General features: G+C 40.5%; 1 protein-coding gene across 3 annotated transcripts; it reads left to right on the top strand.

Annotated features, from left to right (window-relative positions):
- The first annotated feature begins 6,785 nt into the window (after nucleotides 1-6,785).
- On the top strand, nucleotides 6,786-23,170 carry PRRG4 (proline rich and Gla domain 4). 3 transcript variants are annotated; one of them, XM_044929281.1, is made up of 6 exons: nucleotides 6,786-7,415; nucleotides 8,115-8,242; nucleotides 15,181-15,344; nucleotides 17,022-17,070; nucleotides 18,086-18,218; nucleotides 22,508-23,170. In XM_044929281.1, the coding sequence occupies exons 2-6, from the start codon at nucleotides 8,137-8,139 to the stop codon at nucleotides 22,740-22,742; spliced, it is 687 nt and encodes a 228-aa protein (XP_044785216.1). In that variant the 5' UTR covers nucleotides 6,786-7,415; nucleotides 8,115-8,136; the 3' UTR covers nucleotides 22,743-23,170. The 3 variants fall into 3 exon arrangements, with proteins under 3 accessions (XP_044785216.1, XP_006080443.1, XP_025122055.1); XM_006080381.3 differs by having other exon boundaries at nucleotides 6,793-7,728; XM_025266270.2 differs by lacking the exon at nucleotides 6,786-7,415 and adding an exon at nucleotides 7,903-8,021.
- The last annotated feature ends 944 nt before the right edge of the window (nucleotides 23,171-24,114 follow it).

Here is a 24,114-nt window from a genome sequence, read left to right as displayed (position 1 = left end):
GAGTTGGACACAACTGAGCGATTTCACTTCACTTCACTTCATACACATAATGATTCAATATTTGTATATACTATAGCGAAATGATTACCATTACAAATTTCATTAGCATCCATCACCATACATATTTTAAAAAATTTTTCTTATAAGGACTTTTAAGATCTACTCAGCAACTTTCAAATATGCAATACAGTATTATTAACTATAGTCGCCATGCTGTACATTACATCCCCATTACTTATTTATTTTAGAACCAGAAGTTTGCACCTTTTGACCCTCTTCACCCATTTCACCCACTCCCCATCCCCCACCTCTAGCAACCTAATCTGTTCCCTGCATCTATGAGCTTGAGTTTCTGTTTGTCTGTTGAAAAACTAATAAATTCTTAAGAATTTAATTCACTCGATAAATATTGAGTGTCTAACACTATATAGATAATTTCAGAGTAGGTACAAAAGAAAGAGAAAACATTATTCTCCTTAGAGAAGAAAGATCAATGTGCCCCCCTGCTTTTAAATTCTAAATTCAGAGGATAAAAGAGAAAAGGAAAAAAAAAATATTGAGGCACTGGGAGAGCTAAAACAGGGAAAATGGTAGTAGAATTAAAAAAAAAAAAAGGTATAAATTCAATCAATACAAATCCAAGAAAGAGACATCAAAGTTGAAAGAAATAAAATAGGAGTCCTGACAATAGGGAAAAGATTCTGTGTCAGTGTCACCTGTTAGCTCAAGAATGAAAAGTATAAATCAAATGATCAGAGAAGCCAAAGAAAGTAAATTTCAAAACGCTTTAAAATCTCTTTTGCCACATAGAAAGTTATATTTACTTCCAATTTTGTATAATTAAAGGCAAACAAATAATAAAATAGATAATTTGTGTATATGGGTAAATTCCAAATATATGTAAATATAATTATTTTTGGCTCCACTACAAGGCATGGGGGAATCTTATTTCCCCAACCAAGGATGGAACCTGTACCTCCTGCATTGGAAATGCAGAGTCACTGGACCGCCAGTGAGTTCCCCTCAAATTTTATATTTTGATGTAACGATTTCCTTTTAATAAATTACACAAAAACAAATAATCCAAGACTATCTAGATAGAAAATAAAATTAGAAAATTACTTAAATAGAGCCCTCTATAGGTGGCTCAGATGGTAAAGAATCTGCCTGCAATGCAGGAGACACAAGAAATGTGGGTTCGATCCCTGGTGCAGGAAGATCCCCTTGAGTAGGAAATGACAACTCACTCCCATATTCTTGCCTGGAGAATCCCCATGGACAGAGGAGCCTGGCAGGCTACAGTCCGTGGGGTCGCAGAGTCAGATACAACTGAGTGACCAAAACTTTCACTTTCACTTTACACTTTGATCATTAAGAATAACCAAAGACACATAAAATTTTAGCACAGAAAGGAGTCAGAATTCATTCAGACCAAACCCTCAATGTCTCAGGGCTTCCTTGGTGGCTCAGTTGGTAAAGAATACACCTGCAATGCAGGAGACATGGGTTTGATCCCAGGACTGAGACGATCCCCTGGAGAACGAAATGACAATCCATTCCAGTATGTTTGCCTGGTAAATCCCATGGACAAAGGAGCCTGGCAGGTTATAGTCCATGGAGTTGCAAGAGTCAGACATGACTTAGCGACTAAACCACCACCACCTCAGTGTCTCAAGAGGTAGAGAGAGTGATGAGAAATGATCTGTTCAAAGCTAGAGAGAAACAGACCTAGGAATAGAACTTACCCTTTTATTCACTTCACAGTCAGGAGATCCTGCCATGTGCCTTACAAAGTACAAAAACTGGTAAACTTTGCTTCGGGCTCTCAAGTTGATATCAGAATGGCAGTGCCAAGGGTGGGTAAAGGAGACCTATTTTTGTTATTGTTATTGTTTAGTAACCAAGTCGTGTCTGACTCTTTATGATTCCATGGGCTGTAGCCTGTCAGGCCCTTCTGTCCCTGGGATTTCCCAGGCAAGAATACTGGAGTAGGTTGCCATCTCCTCTACCAGGGGATCTTCCCAACTCAGGGATCGAACCTGCATCTCCTGTGTTAGCAGGTGGATTCTTTACTGCTAAGCCACCAAGGAAGCAAAGGAGACCCATAAACTCTACTAAAGCTATTAGTGTACATCAATAAAATAAACAGTGCTTTAAAACCCTCAATGTATATGTCAAAACTTAGTCATTGAGAACTCTCATTTTGAGAGCTTGAAGCCAGGGTGGTACATAAAATAACAAAGGAGAATTCTACACCAATGAAGGATAAACAGGATCCTAAGTTGTGGATTTCCTAACAGGTCTTCTATACAATGTTGTGCCTTTAATCAGGACCAGCAACATCAATGGAGAAGGCAATGGCACCCCACTCCAGGACTCTTGCCTGGAAAATCCCATGGACGGAGGGGCCTGGTGGGCTGCAGTCCATGGGGTCGCTAGGAGTCGGACACGACTGAGCGACTTCACTTTCACTTTTCACTTTCCTGCATTGGAGAAGGCAATGGCAACCCACTCCAGTGTTCTTGCCTGGAGAATCCCATGGACGGGGGAGCCTGGTGGGCTGATGTCTATGGGGTCGCACAGAGTCGGACATGACTGAAGCGACTTAGCAGCAGCAGCAGCAGCAGCAACATCAATACTTCATTATTATCCTTCTTTGATGCAGAATAAAGAATGATTCTTACACACGGTCAGTTGCATAGCTAAAGGTATGTGATTTGTCTAAACTCTCTCTTCAGACACTGTGCATGAAAGTATGGTTTTGAAACTGATGCCAAATAAACTTGTGTATGAAAAAAAATCATAGTGGTTAGAACACTATGATTACCTGAACATAGATTTACAAAAAAAAAAAAAAAGGTCAAAAACATTGTGCAGCAATCAGAGAATAAGATTATGATGATAAAATGAGTCCAATGAGTGAAAGAAATAGCTGTAAAAACGCCAAGGTCTAAGCAAAGAGTGAGAGTTTTCTGATTGTGTCACAGGCCCCAGAGAGCATCTCAGAACTATACTGATTCAAGTTTCCTATGTGCTCCATACGGACTCTAAGGATTGCTGGTTTTTTACCATGATGTGGTTCCTGTTACCACCCACAGCATGATACAAAATCAAGTGATCAGGAAGCCAGATAACCTCTCATACTGTTTTTTATTTTATCTTGTTATTAACAGTCATTATTCTTAAATGATAGAATTAAATGGGAGCTCTAGTCAAAAGCTTTAGAGAGCTTTAAGTAAATGTTTAAAACAAAATCTTTAACCCTTCTGACTATCTGTTGAATCTGAAAATACTTGCATACAGATATATAATCAGCCTTGAAGCGTAGGAGTCTTTTATCTTCCACCTACTGATTTTACTGGGATAAATTAAAACAGGAAAAATCCGATGATGAAATACCAAGGCTAAAATGTCACCAACACCTAAGTTCCATAAAATCACTTCTGCTCCAAGTAGTCTAGTGACGCAGCTATCATTGTGCCTTTAACGAAGTGGATGTGACCTTAACATTGCAGAGCTTCGAGGCTGCAGCCTTAACACTTCCTGTCACAGTCTTTGAGTCAGTCCTCATGCCCACACAATACAGCGAGTTTCCATTTCATTCTTGAGTTGACACAAGTAAGCGGATGGGTATGTGCTCAAACTCAGAGATGTATTATCACATTAATCCAAGTCCATTAATCTCAATGCTCTACTTTTTTTCTTTCTTTTGAAATTAAACAATTCTTACCTCTTGCCCTTCACTGCTTGATAAGAAAAGGCACTGGGAAGAGTCAAGAGCTGGGCTACCACTTGGCCAATGACTCTCTAATACCCTTCAAACTTCGTGCTTCAGTATTCTCTGTAAAGAGAGAATCATAATATTTAGCCCAGTTCTGCAAATGACCAGAATAAAAGCACTTAAAATGTTATGGGAGAAAAAGCATAAGAATACTGACTTTAAAAAAGCAAGTGGGGGGTACTCTTTCTGCCCCCTTCTGATGCCTATGTCAGAAGCTTTCTCTATCTCCTTTATACTTTAATAAAGCTTTATTACACACACACACACACACACACACACAAAGCAAGTGGCACAAAATAAGAAATAAATAGAGCAAAGAAATATCAGAAGAAATCAGCAATCTTAAACAATGTTACTATTTTCTCTCTTTGCTACCTAATTTCAAAATACCTTGCAGCTCCACAGTGGTTAAAGTCTGTGTTCATACTGCCAAGCACTGTAATATTCTCCGGAAGCCAATATGATCACAGGGAAATGTGCAGGGCTGTCATTCACCACTGAGAAACAGAATTTTATTTCTGTATCTGACTCCCCTCTTAGACTATAAACTCTGATATTTGATGTGAACACAAAGCCACATTTGTTTTGGTCCAGATACCCAGATATGTGGGTGGACAAATTCGACCAAGGAATGTCATCAAAGTTCGTGTCTGTTTATTCCACAGCATGAAGCATCTGACTATTTGCATCTCCAAATACAGTGTGATGCATTTTTTCTACCTGAAAACAAATTACTTTCATCCCTCCAAAAAAAGTGTATTGAAGGAATTCCATGGCAGTCCAGTGTTTAGGGCTCCATGCTTTCACAGCTGAGGGCCTGGGTTCGACTCTTGGTCGGAGAACTAAGACCCCACAAGCCACAGGGCACAGCCAAAACATAAAATAAAATAGAAAATGAAATAGTATTTTTTAAATTCAAAATAAAAATGTACTGAGCATGAACAACATAAAAGAACTCTGTCGGGTTCTCTGGAGGCTAAAGATGAGTAAGTCTGTTCTTTCCTTTGATAAGAACTTTACTCAGCCCACATTCTTAGATATAGCTTAGATTAAATTCTCCCCCAGAACAGAGACTGTGGTGTTTCTCTCTGTATCCTCAGGGCTAAATGAATGAATAAATAGAAGAATGAGTGTTCCAGTAGAGATGTTCCCTGTTTAAGACGTAAACTACAAGAAATCATTTCTAGCCTCTTCACAGTGTAATCGAAATTGCTTAAGAATAAAAGGATTGAGGAGATATCTATCATAGAAACAGTTTAAAGAACAAGGTGGACAAATGGAAATCGAGGAAAGACTGGGAGAACGAAAAAGAAAAAGCACTGTCTAGAAGGAATCAGTGGAAACAGAGGCTGACTTTATTTTGGCGGGGCCGGGGGGGGGGGGGGGGGGCTCCAAAATCACTGCAGATGTTGACTGTAGCCATGAAATAAAAAGACACTTACTCCTTGGAAGGAAAGTTATGACCAACTTAGACAGCATATTAAAAAGCAGAGACACTAGTTTGCCAACAAAGGTCCATCTAGTCAAAGCTATGGTTTTTCCAGTAGTCATGCATGGATGTGAGAGTTGGACTATAAAGAAAGCTGAGCGCCAAAGAATTGATGCTTTTGAACTGTGGTATTGGAGAAGACTCTTGAGAGTCCCTTGGACTGCAAGAAGATCCAACCAGTCCATCCTAAAGGAGATCAGTCCTGAGTGTTCATTTGAAGGACTGATGTTGAAGCTCAGATTCCAATATTTTGCCATCTGATACGAAGAGCTGACTCATTTGAAAAGACTCTGATGCTGAGAAAGATTGAGGGCAGGAGAAGGGGACACCAGAGGATAAGATGACTGGATGGCATCACCAACTCAATGGACATGAGTTTGAGTAAACTCCGGGAGTTGGTGATGGACAGGGAGGCCTGGCATGCTGCAGTCCATGAGGTCACAAAGAGTCGAACATGACTGAGTGACTGATCTGAACTGCACTGAGAAGGAATCAGTGAAGACAAAATTTCTGCAGAAAACAGAAAGAATTCAGTTGATTCTAAATATTCAGAATAAAGTAGGCAATTACCTTTGCAGGAAAAAATAAAATTTGGTGGAAATTGAATTAATCAACGATTAGAAAGGGGGAAAAACATTTCTTTTGGCTTCTACCAAATGTTGAGCCACTTTGGCCAAAGCATGGAACCTTAAGTAATGTTCCAAAGAGTTGTTACCAGTGTTGTTTGGACAAGGCAGTGTGTGAACTCCCACTATGTGCTCTGTCCACCTGCTGCCTTCATCACTTGAGCTGGTAATTCTCAAACTCTTTGGTCTCAGGACCTCTTCACATTTTTTAACATTATTAAGGATCTCCAAAGAGCTCTTACTTACATGAATTATATCTAATGATATCTACTATGCTGTGCTGTGCTTAGTCAGTTGGTGGTATCCCACTCTTTGAGATCCCATGGTCTGTAGCTTGCCAGGCTCCTCTGTCCATGGGATTCTCCAGGCAAGAATTCTGGAGTGGGTTGCCATGCCCTCCTCCAGGGGATCTTCCCAACCCAGGGATCGAATCCAGGTCTCCCCCATTGCAGGTGGATTCTTTACTTTTTGAGCCACCAGGGAAGCCCAGAATACTGGAGAGGGTGGCCCATCCCTTCTCCAGGGAATCTTCCTGACCCAGGAATCGAACTGGGATCTCCTGAATTGCAGGTGGATTCTTTATCAGCTGAGCTACCAGGGAAGCCCTGATATTTATCATATTATCTGTTAAACTGAGAAATTTTCATATTATTTCAAATCAAGACAACAAAGTGTACTTACTTTTGGCTATATTTCTGCACAGGCTCAAAGAAAAGCTCAAGATTTCAGATGACTATTTATATATATATATAAAAAAAAGAGGTTATAGCTATCCTGCCAAGTATGACTAAAGCTAGCTAATAAAAGTACAGGAAAAAACAAAAAACTAAGAACAGGCAAATTTTATTAATCTCTATAAAAAACGTACGTGCTGATACTTAAATCTACTACCATAGAAAATAATGGAAAACACAAAACACATGCAAGCACTCTATTAGCTGGGTGATGACATCGTTATCCGTCGAATGGCCTCTGGAAATTTCCGCTGTACATTCAGGAGGCAACGACAGCGAAAAAGGCAAATTATGTCTTTGTACCATAAAGGAAATAGTTTTGACCACGGAGACCCCTTGAAAGGATCTTGCAGACGGCCCAGACCTGGCGAACCGCGATTTGAAATCCAATGTAATCAACTGATTTTTAAGGTCACTTCCCATTTCATATGCTCTGATAAAGATTTTGTTCTCCTTCGCGGACCACCCTTTGAGACCTAAGGTCTTAAGATACAGCTCGTCGCCTAGTGAAACCCAAATCGAAAATCCCTGGACGCGCCAGAGGGAGGGTTCAGCAGGTGGTTTCTGTTTAGCGCTGGGAGGTGAACTCACGCTGCCCTGAGTCGGCGGAGGACGCGGGGTCTAGAAACCAGTCCCAAACCCGCCACCTGCGCGCCAAGGCGGGGCCAGAACTGGCTGCAGGCGGCCGGACTCGCCCAGGGCTTAGCGCAGAAAGAGGTGGCGGCAGCTGCGAGGCGCGGCTCCTGGAGACGCCAGTCAACGGCCCGCCCGCCCGCCTGCCGCAGGTGCGCCGGCCCCCATGGGGAGGAGCGCGGCCGGGTGCTCCTAGGTAGCTGCTTCCTCCGGTTCTCACCGCTCTACTCCGCGGCCTCCCGGGATCCAGGCAGGACTCGCACTGCGATTCCCGGAGCCGGCCAGGGCGCCCCCTCTGCCGACCCCAAGCTCTTCCTAGGCCCGAGAGAGGGGGCCCTTCCCGCCCTGCGGAGAGCAAGGCGCGGATTTGGGGGGCGCCAAGACCGAGGGTCTGGCGGCCGCAGGGACAACCGAAGCACGGGGCTCCGGCCCGGCTGCTGCTGGAACATGCGCCCGGAGCTGCAGGTGCGAGGGCCCAGCGGCTCGGCCCCGGCAGGGAATGGGTGGCTGGGAGGGGCCCTCCTCGGCGGACCGGGTCCGATTGCAACGCAGAGGGTCGAAAGGCGCCCGCTCAGCCAGCCGCAGAGTCCAGAGGGTGGGGGCTAGGGAGGTGGGGACAGGGGTGGTGGGCGGGTGGATGGAGGGGAGGCGGCATTTGTCCCCCGGAGCTCTCCGGGCCGCTTTCCGGGCGCGGGTCGGACCCTGGCGACCGAAACCGCGCGCGGGGCGCAGTCACGCGATGACTTTGAGCACAACAGGTCGGTGACTCGTTCCCGTAGGAATTTAAACTGCTGAGCTGGGGGCACTTTTGACCTGTGTTTTTGGTTGGTTGGTTATTTTGTTTGTTTCAGTTTGTTTGACAGTTGCCGGACTATGTTTCCACTCCTGGTGCTACTCAGCCAACTGCCCGTAGTTACCTTCGCGTTTCCTCATTGCACAAGAAGTCCCTCGGAGGAGTCTAGGCATGCGAGAGAAGAAGGTAAGCCTGGCTGCAGATCCCAAGAAACCCGTGCTGAAAACTCGAGCCTGTATTCCAGGGCTCAAACGAGAAAGTGTAGTCTTTGAGGTAAATGCCCTCATCAATCATAGAAGCGCTAAAATGCGCTTTAATTTGTGGTTTATTTGGTAATGTTGTGGTTTGCTATGTTAACTGCAATTTTTAATTCTGAGAGTTACTTTTGTAAATATGTATTTAAGACCAGGCGGGTAGTTAACTGAATGGAAAACCTGTTTCAACTTCTGAAAATCAGTGAGTGCCGTTTTTCTAGATGAGGCTGTGTGGTAATTCTGATGAGCATAATTAATTGTTCTTCCTGGAAAAATGGACAAGGAGTCCAGGACCTAGTGTGGATTTGTTAGCAGACTCTGGGCAAGTTACTTAACCCCCTTTCAGCTTTTAAAATGATGAGGGAATGAGGAGTGGAGTGATCTCTGAGGTCCTTTTTTACTTTTAAATGTCTGGTTATGTGGGTAAAGTTAGATGGTGTGAGAAGATTAGGTTTGGGGCTTGTTAACCTAGAATTGCACACCTTGTGGTCTCCAGGTCATAAACAGATTCCTGCCCACATTCTGAAAGCCTAACCTAGAAAACACAGGAAAGAAAAAAAACTTGGCTTTCTCCCTGCCAAGTCACTGTGCTTCCCTGCTACTGCTACTGCTGCTAAGTCGCTTCAGTCGTGTCGGACTCTGTGCGACCCCACCAGGCTCCCCCATTTCTGGGATTCTCCAGGCGAGAACACTGGAGTGGGTTGCCATTGCCTTCTCCAATGCATGAAAGGAAAAGTGAAAGTGAAGTCGCTCAGTCATGTCTGACTCTTAGCGACCCCGTGGACGGCAGCCTACCAGGCTCCTCCGTCCATGGGATTTTCCAGGCTGGAGTGGGTTGCCATTGCCTTCTCCATGTGCTTCCCTACCTGGTGCCAATGCTTCGGATCTACTTCCCCTCACATATCTGTCCCACATTCATTCTCATCAGGTCCTACTCTCATTCTCTTTTGAGAAGGATCTGTTACTCTAAAACTCCAAATCATAACGCTAATAATGGTTAATACAGTTTAGTGTCTCAAGCCTTCTAGGAGACTGTGTGTGTGTTAAAATAGGGCAATATCTTAACCTTAAGGAATCAAACCGGAGAAGGCAATGGCACCCCACTCCAGTACTTTTGCCTAGAAAATCCCATGGACGGAGGAGCCTGGTAGGCTGCAGTCCATGGGGTCACCAGAGTCGGACACGACTGAGCGACTTCACTTTCACTTTTCACTTTCATGCATTGGAGAAGGAAATGGCAACCCACTCCAGTGTTCTTGCCTGGAGAATTCCAGGGACGGGAAGCCTGGTTGGCTGCCGTCTATGGGGTCGGCACAGAGTCGGACACGACTGAAGCGACACAGCAGCAGCAAGGAATCAAACACTGACCACAGAATCCTAAGCAACTGGATAAAGTAGTTAGTGGAACAGAGATTTGCAAGGAGATCCTTTCTGGTGCCTTCCATGTTGCACCGTATATGTAAGTCCATTCATATATAAGGTTGATGATCCATACTCAGCTGGACCAGATGCTGGGTCCAGAATGTTTATGAGTACATTCGTTCATTCACAAGATATAGGCATAAAAGATACTCTCCAGGACATCATAAATTGTGGAAGGAATTTAGAGATCACATTTGAGTGCAGAAGGCTGGAGATATCTGTGGGAAATGTAAATGAGGAAGTGTGTGTATTTAAAAGGCTTCTCTGGTGGTTCAGTTGATAAAGAATTTGCCTGCAGGAACTCAAACAGGGGCTCTGTATCAACCTAGAAGGGTGGGATTGGGAGGAAGCTGGGAGGGAAGTTCAAGACGGAGGGGGCATATGTACAGCTATGGCTGATTCATGTTGACATTTGACAAAAACAAAATTCTGTAAAGCAATTATCCTTCAATTAAAAAATAAATAATTTTTTTTTAATGGAAAAAAAAAAAAAAAAAGAGTCTGCCTGCAGTGCAGGAGACCTGGGTTTAATCTCCAGGTCAGGAAGATCTCCTGGGGAAGGAAATGGCAACCTACTCCAGTATTCTTGCCTGGAAATCCACATAGACTGCTTCATCTAGTGGGCGAGGCAGGGTGTAAACTGATAATCTCCATAAACTCTATGACAGAAGTAGAAACAGAGAGTTCAAGAGCAGAGGTATTGGTTAGCAGTGTTAGTTAGCATTAGTATTAGTTAGGTATTAGTTAGCATAGTAGCTATGTCTCTGGAGAGTTGTATAGCGCAGAAGCCAATGCTCTCTGCAAATGAGATATAACAAATGGAGATACGAAAAGTAACTAGGAAAATAAAGGACCTTCAGTTGTGTTCTGATAAAGCCAAGAGGTGGGATTTAAATGACTCAAGGGAAACTTATTTAGAAAGCATGGAGAGACAGGAGAGAGGAGGAGAATAGAATATCTCAGTTGGTAGATTTAAAACGGAAATAGACAGCCTCTTAGGATGGTCTCAGTCAGTTCAGTTCAGTTCAGTCGCTCAGTCGTGTCGATGGTCTAAGTCTGGAGAAATAAAGATGAGAAGATAATCTGAGGCAGCAGATACAAAAGTGCAAAGGCCATGTATCCTCTGGCAATGGCCAGAGGGGAAACAGGAACCATTGCTGCAAGTTCAGGATGCTCCAGGACATGGAAGTTTGCCTCTTTTAATTAAAAGCAAGTCCAGGCTACTTAGAACCCAAATAACAAAGGACAGTATTTCTCCTGAGATCATAAGGGAGGCAAGAAGAAGTTTGATAAGGCATTGAAGGTCTAAAATGAACCATGGACTGAATTAGAACTTTCAACCTCAGGGAAGTGGTGGACACCAGTCCCGCCCAGAAGGCATGTTTTATACAGCAGTCAAGACTTTCATTGGCATAAATATCATTTCAGGAACAATAAAAGTGTTTGTGACTCACTTTTTTATTTTCCTTTTAAGTTGAAGGTCCCATTTGGAGGTTAGGGGTGTTTTGTAACTCAGATTACAAAGGAGGCTGACAATGACAAAATTTGGCACTGCTTTTCTAGCCAGTAAAATGTAAAGATCTGGGCATATCTGAGAAGTAGCAATACAAAGGCAGATTTCTAATTCTCTGTTCTGAAATCAGATTTTACATACTGTAAGTAAGTACAGTACAACTAAGTTAAGCAGACTCAAAGTTACTTCATCACTGGTTTAGTATTATAAACCTGTGCCAAGATGAATAACAGACCATACCTCTGAATTGCCTCAACTCCGAGAATTCAGGTCCAAGAGGAAAGTCAAGTTCATTCATTTATTATTGTAAGTAATTTGGGGGGCACCTCTATGTGTCAACATCCCTGCTTTAATAGAATTTTCCTTCTAGCTAGGGGAACAGAGTGGCCACAGATAAGTAAATAAAGCATATAGAACACTAGATGGAAAATGCCATTAAAAAACACAGTGTGGGATGGGGATTGCCAGAGGTGAGTAGGGATGGGGTTCAAGGTAACACTGAACAAAATGTGGAAGGAAGTGAGAATGCAGACTGAAAGAGGAAAGTTCTATTCAGTGGAAAGCAAGTTCAAAGGCAGGAGAGATCCAGGCGCATTGGCAATGTGTTGTCACTGTCGTGGACAGGGAGATGACTTCAAGGGCCATTATAAGAATCCCAATGGGAAATGACGGCGACTTGGAAAATTCTTCATTCTGTTTCATGGTTGTGTAAAATCCACAAGAACAAAGAAGAGGAAAGAACAAACATTTTGTCACAGGACAGAATGGTCTACCTTTTTAGAATATTTCTCAAAACAACTAGCACTAATGAACCCACTCTGGCTCCCCTCCTTGGTTTAAATAACTCATAAATCTTATTTATAACTTAGAAATGAAGATGCTAGAATAGCACTGGCCAGTAGAAATAGAATATGCACCACATAAATAATTTAAAATTTTCTAGCAGCCACATTTTAAAAAGTAAAAAGAAATAGGTACAACTAATTTTGATAAAGTAATTTAACCCAATATATCCCATATATGTAACCTAACATTATAAATATAAGCAATAGAAAACATTGAGATACTTTACATTTTTCTTAACCATGTCTTTGAAGTCCCTTTCTACACTTAGTGTTCAGTTCAGTTCAATTGCTCAGTCATGTCTGACTCTTTGTGACCCCGTGGACCACAGCACGCCTCCCTGTCGATCACCAACTCCCAGAGTCTATTCAAACTCATCTCCATTGAGTCTGAGATGCCAACCAACCATCTCATCCTCTGTCGTCCCCTTCTCCTCCTGCCTTCAATCTTTCCCAGCATCAGGGTCTTTTCAAGTGAGTCAGCTCTCCGCATCAGGTGGCCAAAGTATTGGAGTTTGAGCTTTAACATCAGTCCTTCCAATGAACACCCAGGACTGATCTCCTTTAGGATGGACTGGTTGGATCTCCTTGCAGTCCAAGGGACTCTCAAGAGTCTTCTCTAACACCACAGTTCAAAAGCATCAATTCTTCGGCACTCAGCTTTCTTTATAGTCCAATTCTCACATCCATACGTGACTACTGGAAAAACCATAGCCTTGACTAGATGGACCTTTGTTGGCAAAGTAATGTCTCTGCTTTCTAATATCCTATTTAGGTTGGTCATAACTTTCCTTCCAGGGAGCAAGCGTCTTTTAATTTCATGGCTGCAATCACCATCTGGAGTGATTATGGAGCCCCCCAAAATAAAGTCAGCCACTGTTTCCCCATCTATTTGCCATGAAGTGATGGGACCAGATGCCATGATCTTCGTTTTCTGAATGTAGAGCTTTAAGCCAACTTTTTCACTCTCCTCTTTCACTTTCATCAAGAGCCTCTTTAGTTCTTCACTTTCTTCCATAAAAGTGGTGTCATCTGCTTATCTGAGGTTATTGATATTTCTCCTGACAATCTTGATTCCAGCTTGTGCTTCATCCAGCCCAGCGTTTCTCATGATGTACTCTGCATATAAGTTAAATAAGCAGGGCGACAATGTACAGCCTTGACGTACTCCTTTTCCTATTTGGAACCAGTCTGTTGTTCCATGTCCAGTTCTAACTGTTGCTTCCTGACCTGCATATAGGTCTCTCAAAAGGCAGGTCAGGTGGTCTGGTATTCCCATCTCTTTCAGAATTTTCCACAGTTGATTGTGATCCACACACTCAAAGGCTTTGGCATAGTCAATAAAGCAGAAATAAATGTTTTTCTGGAACTCTCTTGCTTTTTTGATGATCCAGCGGATGTTGGCAGTTTGATCTCTGGTTCCTCTGCCTTTTCTAAAACCAGCTTGAACATCTGGAAGTTCACGGTTCACGTATTGCTGAAGCCTGGCTTGGAGAATTTTAACCATTACTTTACTAGCGTGTGAGATGAGTGCAATTGTGTGGTAGTTTGAGCATTCTTTGGCATTGCCTTTCTTTGGGATTGGAATGAAAACTGACCTTTTCCAGTCCTGTGGCCACTGCTGAGTTTTCCAAATTTGCTGGCATATTGAGTGCAGCCCTTTCACAGCATCATCTTTCAGGATTTGAAATAGCTCAATTGGAATTCCATCACTTCCACTAGTTTTGATCGTAGTGATGCTTCCTAAGGCCCACTTGACTTCTCATTCCAGGATGTCTGGCTCTAGGTCAGTGATCACACCATCGTGATTATCTGGGTCGTGAAGATCTTTTTTGTACAGTTCTTCTGTGCATTCTTGCCACCTCTTCTTAATATCTTCTGCTTCTGTTAGGTCCATACCATTTCTGTCCTTTATCGAGCCCATCTTTGCATGAAATGTTCCTTTGGTATCTCTAATTTTCTTGAAGGGATCTCTAGTCTTTCCCATTCTATTGTTTTCCTCTATTTCTTTGCACTGATCACTGAGGAAGGCTTTCTTATCTCTCCTTGCTATTCTTTGGAACTCTGCATTCAGATACTTATATCTTTCCTTTTTTCCTTTGGTTTTCGCTTCTCTTCTTTTCACAGCTATTTGTAAGGCCTCCTCAGACAGCCATTTTGCTTTTTTGCATTTCTTTTTCTTGGGGATGGTGTTGATCCCTGTCTCCAATACAATGTTAATGAACCTCTGTCCATCGTTCATCAGGCACTCTGTCTATCAGATCTAGTCCCTTAAATCTATTTCTCACTTCCACTGTATAATCATAAGGGATTTGATTTAGGTCATAGTCTAGTGGTTTTCCCCACTGTCTTCAATTTAAGTCTGAATTCTACACTTACAGCACATTCAGTTCACACTAGCCACATTTCAGGTTCTCTATGCCACATGTGACTAGTGGCTGCTATATTGGACAAAACAGCTGTGTGAAGACTCACACCTGGGACTTCCTTGGTGGTCCAGCAGCCTTGGTCAGGACTCTGCTACTAATGCAGGGGGCATGGGTTTGGTCCTGGTTGGGAACTAAGATCCTGCATGCCACACAGCGCTGCCAAAAAAAAAAAGTGATTTAGGAAATGGCAACCCAGAGATGTAAATGACTTATCCCGGTATATACAGCTGAGAGCTAAGCCAAATCAGTAAAGAAAAATCTGTGTCTTCTGTGTCTAACACTCTGCCACTACACCAGACCAATTTTTCTCAATCAAAATAATAGGAAACCAGTGCTTTAGAAATAGCGTAGTCTGGCCTGTCATTTATTGGAAAAATAACTGTCTAGAGGAAAAAAATGAAACTCAATTTTTTTTCACTTATGCTGAGAACTTTGGACATAATCTACTCAAGTATGTCCTGGAATTTGATTAATATCTGTATTTCATCTTTAGCAGGAATTATTTTTACTGATGATATTTCTTTTTGTCAGATTTTAAAACCACAGAAGAAAGTTGGGCATGATTTAACCACATCAAAGGAACTATGTGCTCTTCTCATAATTAAAACAGGAATTTTCTGCCTTATTTTGATCAATGTTTGAAATCTTTCTGTTTCTTTGTTAGTTTTTACATCAAAAGAAGAAGCAAACCTGTTCATACATAGACACCTCCTATATAATAGATTTGATTTGGAGCTCTTCACTCCCGGTGACCTAGAAAGAGAATGCATAGAAGAACTTTGTAATTATGAGGAAGCCAGAGAGATTTTTGTGGATGAAGATAAAACGGTAATTTTGTTGATGATGTTAATTGGCTAGACATTTATTAAATTGCACTTTAAAAAGTGGTACTTTTCAGGCATTAGAAATTATATGCCTTAAATAAAATTAGGATTGTATACCTGTTATCTCTTTCTACTTTCTTAAAATGCTAATTAACCCATTTAGATTTTACTTTATACTTTCCTGGGTTTACAGTAATTAGCAAATTATTAATTATGTTATAATTTTGTGTTTAACATTTATGATATTCAAAGACAGTCTTAAAGCACAGTGAATTAAACTTCAGGATATTGAGTTAGTTCTCTGACTCAGGCTTCAATCAGTCAAAACTCAGAGAAATTTTTCCTATCAAGACTTAGCTTTTTGATGACTATATTTATATTTCAAGTACTTATTGACAATCTACTATGTGTCATATGCGCCCCTAGAAACTGAGGATAAAATACATATTCCCTGCATTCAGGAGTTTAAACTTTTAGGATTTCTCCCTTAAAATATAATTAACTTCTATCTGTTAATCCTGAAAAATACAAAACAAATAGCCAGCACTGTCCCTATAATAATCTGGCACATTCTTTAAGAATATCAAGTGACCCAGATTCTTTACTTTTGTAAATAACCCCAAGGTTAAATAACTTGCTCTTTTTCCCCTTCCTCAAGAATCCCATTTTACTCTTTAGTCAATAAGAACCTCTCTAGGTGTCCTTCAAATGAAGGCATTACTGAAACTCAGCTCTTTTTCTTCCCAAATTCTCCCCGGCCTCCCATTCCCTGCTATTATCTGCTGCATCAATTAGAGAAAGGAAGCAAAGACTGCTCCGCCTTGGAGTTGTGTCTGTTGAAATTCTATTCTGTTTCTCACAAATCCATTTTCTACTTTTATCACAGTTCCTTAAAAACAGCCTCCACTCTCTCAAGTAACACTGAACTTAAAAAGTCTCAGGGATGTCTTTCCAAATCAATAAATACCTTTTAATAAAATCTCTGAGCAAGGGCTTCCCTGGTGGTCCAGTGGTTGAAAGCCTGCCTCCAATGCAGAGGACACGGGTTAGATCCCTGGCCCCGGAAGATCCCATGTGCCTCGGGGCAAGTGAACCAAGGCCACAACTTCTGAGTCCATGCTCCACAGCAAGAAAAGACACCACAATGCAAAGCCCTTGCACTGCAACCAGAGAGTAGCTGCCGATTGCCACACCTAGAGAAAACCTGCCTGCAAACAACATAGACCCAGCACAACCAAAAATAAATTAATTTTTTAAAAAACCTATAAAAATGTCCCAGCAAACTGAAGGCTCACCTAGTGTAGAAAAAAGTCAGACTCCGATCATGAGTCCTCTGCTTCAACTTCCACCTCTGCAGTTTTCATCAACTCTCTAATTCGATAGTGTCCCTGGATACCTGAGTGAGGGCCCTGGGCCAATGAAGGAAGAATATCAGGGTCCAGTGCTAAAGAGCTGGCACTAGCAATAAATCCCTGGCCAAGTTCAGAGTTGGAAGAAACGGTGGTGGGTGGCAATGCTTTAATTATTTAATAGAGTGAGTCACTTGCTCCAGCATGAATGAACTGGTGTCCTATCTGTGGCCCATGCCAAGCGTTTATCACCCCTAGTCTAGGTCCTTGAGACCAAATGAAATGATGTTAAAGAAATTAAATAAACTTGGACATTTTTACCTTTCTCTTAGATGAAATTTTGGCAAGAATATTCAGTTAGAGGACCAACCACAAAATCAGGTAAGGCAAGAATGGATCAATTTTAATGTTTTTTTTCCCATCCTCTATCATAGTACATTTTTAGTTTCATTATTTGAGTTTGGTTGTTGCACAACATACATATCTTGTAAATCTGGGAAAGATTTCTCAATTATACACAGGGCTATCTAAGACAGAGAAGGCCGCATTCATCTATTTACACACTGAAAATCAAGTTTGGTGAGATACTAGGGAAATGAGATAATAGGCTTAATTCGCTCTTTTAAACAGCTCAGCTAAGTCAGGACTTGCACAGAATAAAAGTAAGACTGTTACTTTCAAGTAGTAAGCTATTTTAATTTTTTTTCTTTTTTACCATTACAAGTGAATGGAATACTTGTGCTACTAAGTAAATTAAGATTGTTAGAATTAAGTAACTTCTAGAGAGGGGAGATCCTTTGTCTTATCTGCATTGATCATCTCTAGCTGCTCTTTAGTCAGGTTTGTTTTGTTTTTGCCAGCGATTTTTTTATTCCTCCTAGGCAGGGCTCCAGCTGTAAGGAGACTGTATTACATAGCTACTCCGGAGTTGCTTAGTAAATTTCTCTCAGTAGTTAATATCAAAATGTGTATAGTTGAACAAAGAATATGTTTATCCTGCTTAGTCTTGACTTTTATTCATTTAAGAAGACATTTAAAATAAATCAGGGACTTCCCCTGGTGGTCCAGTGGCTAAGTCTCTGAACTCCCAGTGCAGGGAACCTGGGTTCCACCCCTGGCCAGGGATCTAGAACCCACATGCCACGACTAAGACCCAGCACAGCCAAAATGAATAAATAATTTTAATTAAAATAATAAAAATAAATGAAGCCATACCTAGGGCTTTTAGGAAGTGTATCTTTTTTTTTGGTCATGTCTCTGGCACAGACTTTTAAAATAACCAATATTAATTATTAGATGCTTAATAATGTGCCTACACTCAATGTTAAATTTATTGAAATCATAGGTGGTGCTTTTCAGTTGTTATATTTATGTTAGTTTAATGATTTCTCTTAAGATGCTAACAGAGAGAAAATCGACGTTATGGGCCTTCTGACTGGATTAATTGCTGCTGGAGTATTTTTGGTTATTTTGGGATTAGTTGGTTACTATCTTTGTATCACCAAGTGTCACAGGCAACAATATCCAGGGTAAGTATCAAGTGAAAATATTTAATTCACAATTATACTTTCTATACTATTATTTTTAAATGGCTAAAAAAATGACTGCCTATATTTTGAAGTATATTTTTTATTTTGGAATAATTTCAGATATACAGGAAAGTTACAAAGATAGCACAGAGAGTTCCTATATGTCCTTCGCCAGTTCCCTCATTGTTAACCTCTTATGTTACCATATTACATTTGTAAAACTAACAAGCCAACTTTGGGCTTCCCTGGTGGCTCAGATGGTAAAGAATGTCTGCAATGCAGGAAACCTGGGTTCAATCCCTAGTTTAGGAAGATTCCCCTGGAGAAGGGAATGGGTAGCCACTTCAGTATTCTTGCCTGGAGGATTCAATGTACAGAAAAGACTGGTGGGCTCCCATCCATGGGATCACAAAGAGTCGGACATGACTGAGTGACTAACACAAGCCAATGTTAATACATTGCTATTAACTGAATTCCAGCATATTAGTAAAGCTTCCTAAAGGCCATAATTGTTTGCATAATAAATCTCAACATCATTAGAATAAAGAGTTATTATCATTCATATTCTTATCTGTGCTGCTGCTACTGCTGCTAAGTCACTTCAGTCGTGTCCGACTCTGTGCGACCCCAGAGACGGCAGCCCACCAGGCTCCCCCATCCTTGGGATTCTCCAGGCAAGAACACTGGAGTGGGTTGCCATTTCCTTCTCCAATGCAGGAAAGTGAAAAGTGAAAGTGAAGTCGCTCAGTCGAGTCCGACTTTTAGCAACCCCATGGACTGCAGCCTACCAGGCTCCTCCATCCATGGGATTTTCCAGGCAAGAGTACTGGAGTGGGGTGCCATCTTATCTGTAAGTATAGATAAAAGTGTAGAACTACCTTATTTTTAAAAAAAGCAACACATGCAAAACAGGCAATCAGAATTATTTCTTGTATATCCTTATTTACCCTATTTACGGTTCCAAATTCTATAAAGATGCTCATTATTGACCAGGTGATAAAACAATTATGGAAATAGTGGTGATGTCTGTACAACATTGTGAATATAATTAATACTATTAATTGTACACCTAAAAATGGTTATAATGACAAATTTTATGTTATGCATATTTTACCATAATAAAAATTTTTTCTTTATTGTTAAGGTAAGAGTTTAGGGCAATAGAGGTGGAATTAGGATAAATCCATTGGAAGATAAAAGCTGAAGCCAAGTTTTCTGAGTGTGATGAAAGGACAGAAGCAAGGGCAGAGGCAAGTCTGAAAGGATGCCTGTAGTAAGAGTGCAGAGGAAGTTGGTTGTTGCTGTGGTTTTAGTCTCTTAGTTGTATCCAGCTCTTTTGTGATCCCATGGACTGTAGCCCACCAGGCTCTGCTGTCCATGGAATTTCTCTAGCAGGCATAGTGGAGTGAGTTGCCATTTCCTTCTCCAGGGAATCCTTCCAACCCAGGGATTGAACTTGTGTCCTCTGCATTGCAGGCAAATTGTTTACCACTGCTTCCTGGGAAGCCCCTGCAGAGGAGGACATGCCAGCAAAGGAGGCAGAGGACAGGGGCAAAGTAAAGTGTAATTCTATCCGCCAGCTGGAATTCCTAAACAGTCCCCTGAGGCATTATGTGATCATGGGCAGGAACTAAGGAGATTGTCTGAGAGTTCTATAAATCCTCTAAAAGTTTGAAAAGTGAAAGAAAGTAAGGAAAATTTTGTGTAATTGTTCTTAAACCACTATCTTTAAGGTGAGGTTTCTATTAATTTCACCTACTTAACAGACAGAGAATCAGCAAGTTCTCCCCATTTTCAAGGGCTTACTAAGATCTTATTTAATATGGCTTTCTCCACAAGCTGCAGGATACCTGGAAATTCATGGGTTAATGAAGAAATTGGAATATTTATCTTTTAAGACTCTCCTTGTCTTTTATCTTTCCTTCTTTTCTATCCCATTTACAATATTTTCCCCTAAAGTCCATGTGTATGCTCTCAGTATTTAATAATTTCCCTGCAGATCTGTGAAGAGAGTCATTATTCAGTGTCATGCTCAACATCGTTCTCTTCTCTTTCCTGTTTTTTTCCATTTCTCTGCTTTTCTACACCACTGCACCTTCTTACCTTATGCCTTTTTTTCTCTGAAGCCTTCTAGCTTCTTTCCTGCATGAGTTTAGAAGCAGAATTCAAAGACACAAGGAGTAAAGAGGTGCCATTATTATGCATGTTTTCTGTGTATGTTATTATTAAATTTTGAAAACCCAGATATCTCCTATTTTAAAAGTAAGATTAGTTATCCTTAGAACAGTAGAATGCTGTCCCATTTACAGGTCATTTTAACATCTACTGTCTCATTTTGATTCTCAGAGCAACCCTTTATAGGGCACATTTCAAACTAGGTTAACCAGACATTCCTTTGTGTTAAGATTAACTTTTAAATACTTACTGACTAAAGTACTTTTTATCAATTGTCCCAAGAAATTCTTCCAACAGAGTTACATGTTCTCTTTCTACATTTTGCAAGTCTGAAAGTGGGGGAAGGGTGAGGAATATTTTGAAAAAGAAAAGAGTAAAAAATGACATCATTGTTAGAATAGTTTGTCTCATTCTTTTGTAAAAACATGCCAAGAAATGGGAAACAAGATCTTTTCATTTCTTAGTCCCTATATTTTATGGAGGAAAATAGGCATAATATAATGTTGTCAGCTTATCTGAGATGAACATGGTGTGTACTTTCTGATTTCAGTCATGTAAGGTGTATGTAAGAAATCACTGTGAAAACACTTAATGATTTTAGTATCATTATACTGTTCCTGTAACAGATTTTGAAGGTCAACATGGAAAAATTTCTTTGTTCAAGTAAAACATCTGTCTCTCCTGTTTCCTATAAGCAAGCAAGTAGTACTTTTCATCACAAGCTAATAAATGTGGCAAGTGACAAGCCTACCATGCATATATTCCAGATTTCCGACAGAGGAGGAATTGTATTGAGCCCTCTAAGTAAACTTCTGAGGCTCTCAGGCACCTCTCAACTATTGAAGAGCAGATTATCCAATTCCTCGATTTACATAGACCTTTTTCTTTTCTTCTCTCTCTGCTATTTTCCTCTCTCTTTCCTTTCAATTTCAGATCTCATTGTAACTTCCAACAGAAAAGGTATTCTAAGAGTCAAGTTGATATTAATTTAGTTTGCAAAGGTGTACAGTATTTTGGGTCTGCTAAACTCTCTTATTAGGAAGAATACTATTATAAATATTGACTATAGGTTCAGGATCATCTATATATTTTAATTATCTTATTAACCATACTATAGGAGGTTAATTTCTGCATAGATGCTTCATAGACAGCCAACTTCACAGTCTAAGTGGATCAATTTCTTATGTTTAAATTATAATTTGTAATTCACAAGTGAGAAGGGGAAATGTAGTTTTGGAACACCAGACCAGTATTGCATTTCAGTTTTCTTTGGCTGGTGTAGGTGACAAAACTTTGTGAAAAATGGTGGAACTTGAACTAAGCCTTTTTTTTTTTTTTTTAATTAAAAAAATTTTTTTTCTAATTGTTAGGCTTGCATCCATGGAGATCAATGGGGAGTAAAGATGCTACCTTGGCAAGGGCAGAGAACTATAAAATAAAGCAAGGCTAGATTAAGGGAGGCCTTGAAAAGTAGGCACAGGAGTTGGAAGTTGATTCAGTAGAAAATAGACTTCAAGTTAGACTTTTGTGGAGAAGAATGATGGGATGGAAGTCCTGCTGAGGAGGGATGGACCAGGCAGCAGGCTGCTGGGGTAACAGAGGAGAGAGATGGGCATCCACTGATGTTATTACCTCTGTGGCATCAATTTCTTTAGCTTTGAGTTGTAGCGCCTTTCAACAAAGCCTGGATTTGGTTTAACACTATACTTTTGAGAAAATTTTAATTCAGGAATAGGGGAAAAAAATAATTCATGTGTTTTGGGTCCTTGTTACAGTATTCCAGACTCTGCTTAGATGCCTTACATAATCTTTCTCAATCCATAAAAAAAATCTCTGTTGATGTGGCTATTATTATTCCCATTTTACAGAGGAAGAAACCTGAGTTAGGGTACCTTGCCTTTGGTCACATTGCTATGAAATGATAGGATCCTGTTTCATACTCATGACTGACTTCAAAGCTCTTGGTCTTCCCACTAAACCAAGACTCATTCAGAGTTTATGGGTAAAATAAAACTTGTTATATTAATAAAGAAGGTTCAGCTTTGATCTAAATGGTTAATATTGCTGTCTTAACCTAAAATATTGCCTTTCCTAAACCTCAATGCTCTATTTAGTTCTTCAGACATCTATGTAAGAAGGGGCAGACATACTCCTTCCATCATCTTCAGAAGACCAGAGGAGGCTGTCTTGTCTCCATCGCCACCTTCATTGGAAGATACAGGATTACCTTCTTATGAACAGGCAGTGGCATTGACCAGAAAACAGAGTGTTTCACCACCACCACCTTATCCTGGGCCAGCAAATGATTTTAGGGTATTTAAAAAGTCTATGTCACTCCCATCTCACTAAGCCCTCATTGTCTTGGTGATATAGGACATTCACATTATTTAAGTGGTTCTTTTCCCTGAACCAAAAAAGACAGGTCAATTCAGCCGTTTATGGCAAACTGTAGAGAATAAAGGAGAAATAAGCATGTGTTCTCTGCCACGGGAGTTCTGTCAGCATCTTTAACCTGAATTTTATCTTTATCAGCTGGATAAGGAATTTTGTATCCTTGCAGTTAAGAAGAGAGCACTGTTCTGTTCAAAAGAATCTGTTACGGATGTCACAGCTAGAGCTGGTGAACTGTCTGTATCCTTTGTACAGAAAATGTTGTGGATTTGTTGTTGTTGTTGTGTTAGTCGCTGAGTTATGTCCGATTCTTTGTGACCCTGTGCACTGTAGTCCACCAGGCTTCTCTGTCCATGGAATTCTCCAGGCAAGAATACTGGAGTGGGTAACCATTACTTTCTCTAGGGGATCTTCCGGATCCAGGGATCGACCCAGGGTCTCCTGCATGGCAGTCAGATTCTTTACTGTCTGAGCCACCAGGGAAGCCCCATAGACTTTTTGTATTGAACACTAAAAAAAAAGAAAAAGAATTTCTAATTGTTAGATTATTCCAAGTTATAATATTGGACCTACTCTTTTTTAGGATTTCTTTTTGGTTGGAAATACTTCACAGAATCTGACATGTAAATATAAATCATAACCTTAATAAAATCAGTTTTTTATCTTTATTGCATAGCATTCACTATATTTTGCACATTTTAGTCATGAACTGTTACTATCAGTCATACTTTAATATGGGGGGGGCAGTCAATAGTTTTCTTTAAAAAATAAACATTAGGGAGTTACTTCTTCAGAGAGAACATGGTTGCAATGGAAAGGATTTGCAAGGGTTGTTATACCATGAAGTAGATTATAGGCCTCAAATCTAGGAATGGAGCTTGATAAATTTGTGCATATTACCGACGAGTAGACATACCCATTTTCATTGCTAAGCTATCTGTATCTGACTATGCATAACTATTAATCTGGAAAATATTTCAAAGTTTATAAATAATAGTTTGAGAACCTAGAAGTAACTTACTTTTCTGCTATCAAAATAATATTGATTAAAGTTACCAGCAATCCCTTGCATCTTTTAATGTCTGGATACAGAAGATCATAGGTAATAATTTTGACCTATAGTTTGTATCTTCTTCTAATTCTGTATGTGACCAATCTCCCCTTACAAACATAATAAGAGTATAAGCTATAAACTTCTGGAATGAATGTGTGTGCACAAATTTATTTAAGTGTATGTGTATGTGAATTTGTTTCCTCTTTGCAGGAACTCAAAAAATAACATACTCCTGAGAAATAGAAAATTCTGTTCTTTATGCTTTTGCCAGGCATT

This window comes from Bubalus bubalis, chromosome 16 (genome assembly GCF_019923935.1).
Source record: "Bubalus bubalis isolate 160015118507 breed Murrah chromosome 16, NDDB_SH_1, whole genome shotgun sequence".
NCBI lineage: Eukaryota > Metazoa > Chordata > Mammalia > Artiodactyla > Bovidae > Bubalus > Bubalus bubalis.
This window is presented reverse-complemented; position numbering and strand designations above follow the sequence as displayed.

What these genes read in the sequence shown, in the direction of transcription:
- PRRG4 (XM_044929281.1), top strand. Translation starts at nt 8,137, where the DNA reads ATGTTTCCACTCCTGGTGCTACTCAGCCAACTGCCCGTAGTTACCTTC. An exon ending in TAGGCATGCGAGAGAAGAAG is followed by an intron (nt 8,243 to 15,180) that starts GTAAGCCTGGCT and finishes TTTCTTTGTTAG; the next exon opens with TTTTTACATCAAAAGAAGAA. An exon ending in CACAGGCAACAATATCCAGG is followed by an intron (nt 18,219 to 22,507) that starts GTAAGTATCAAG and finishes TGCTCTATTTAG; the next exon opens with TTCTTCAGACATCTATGTAA.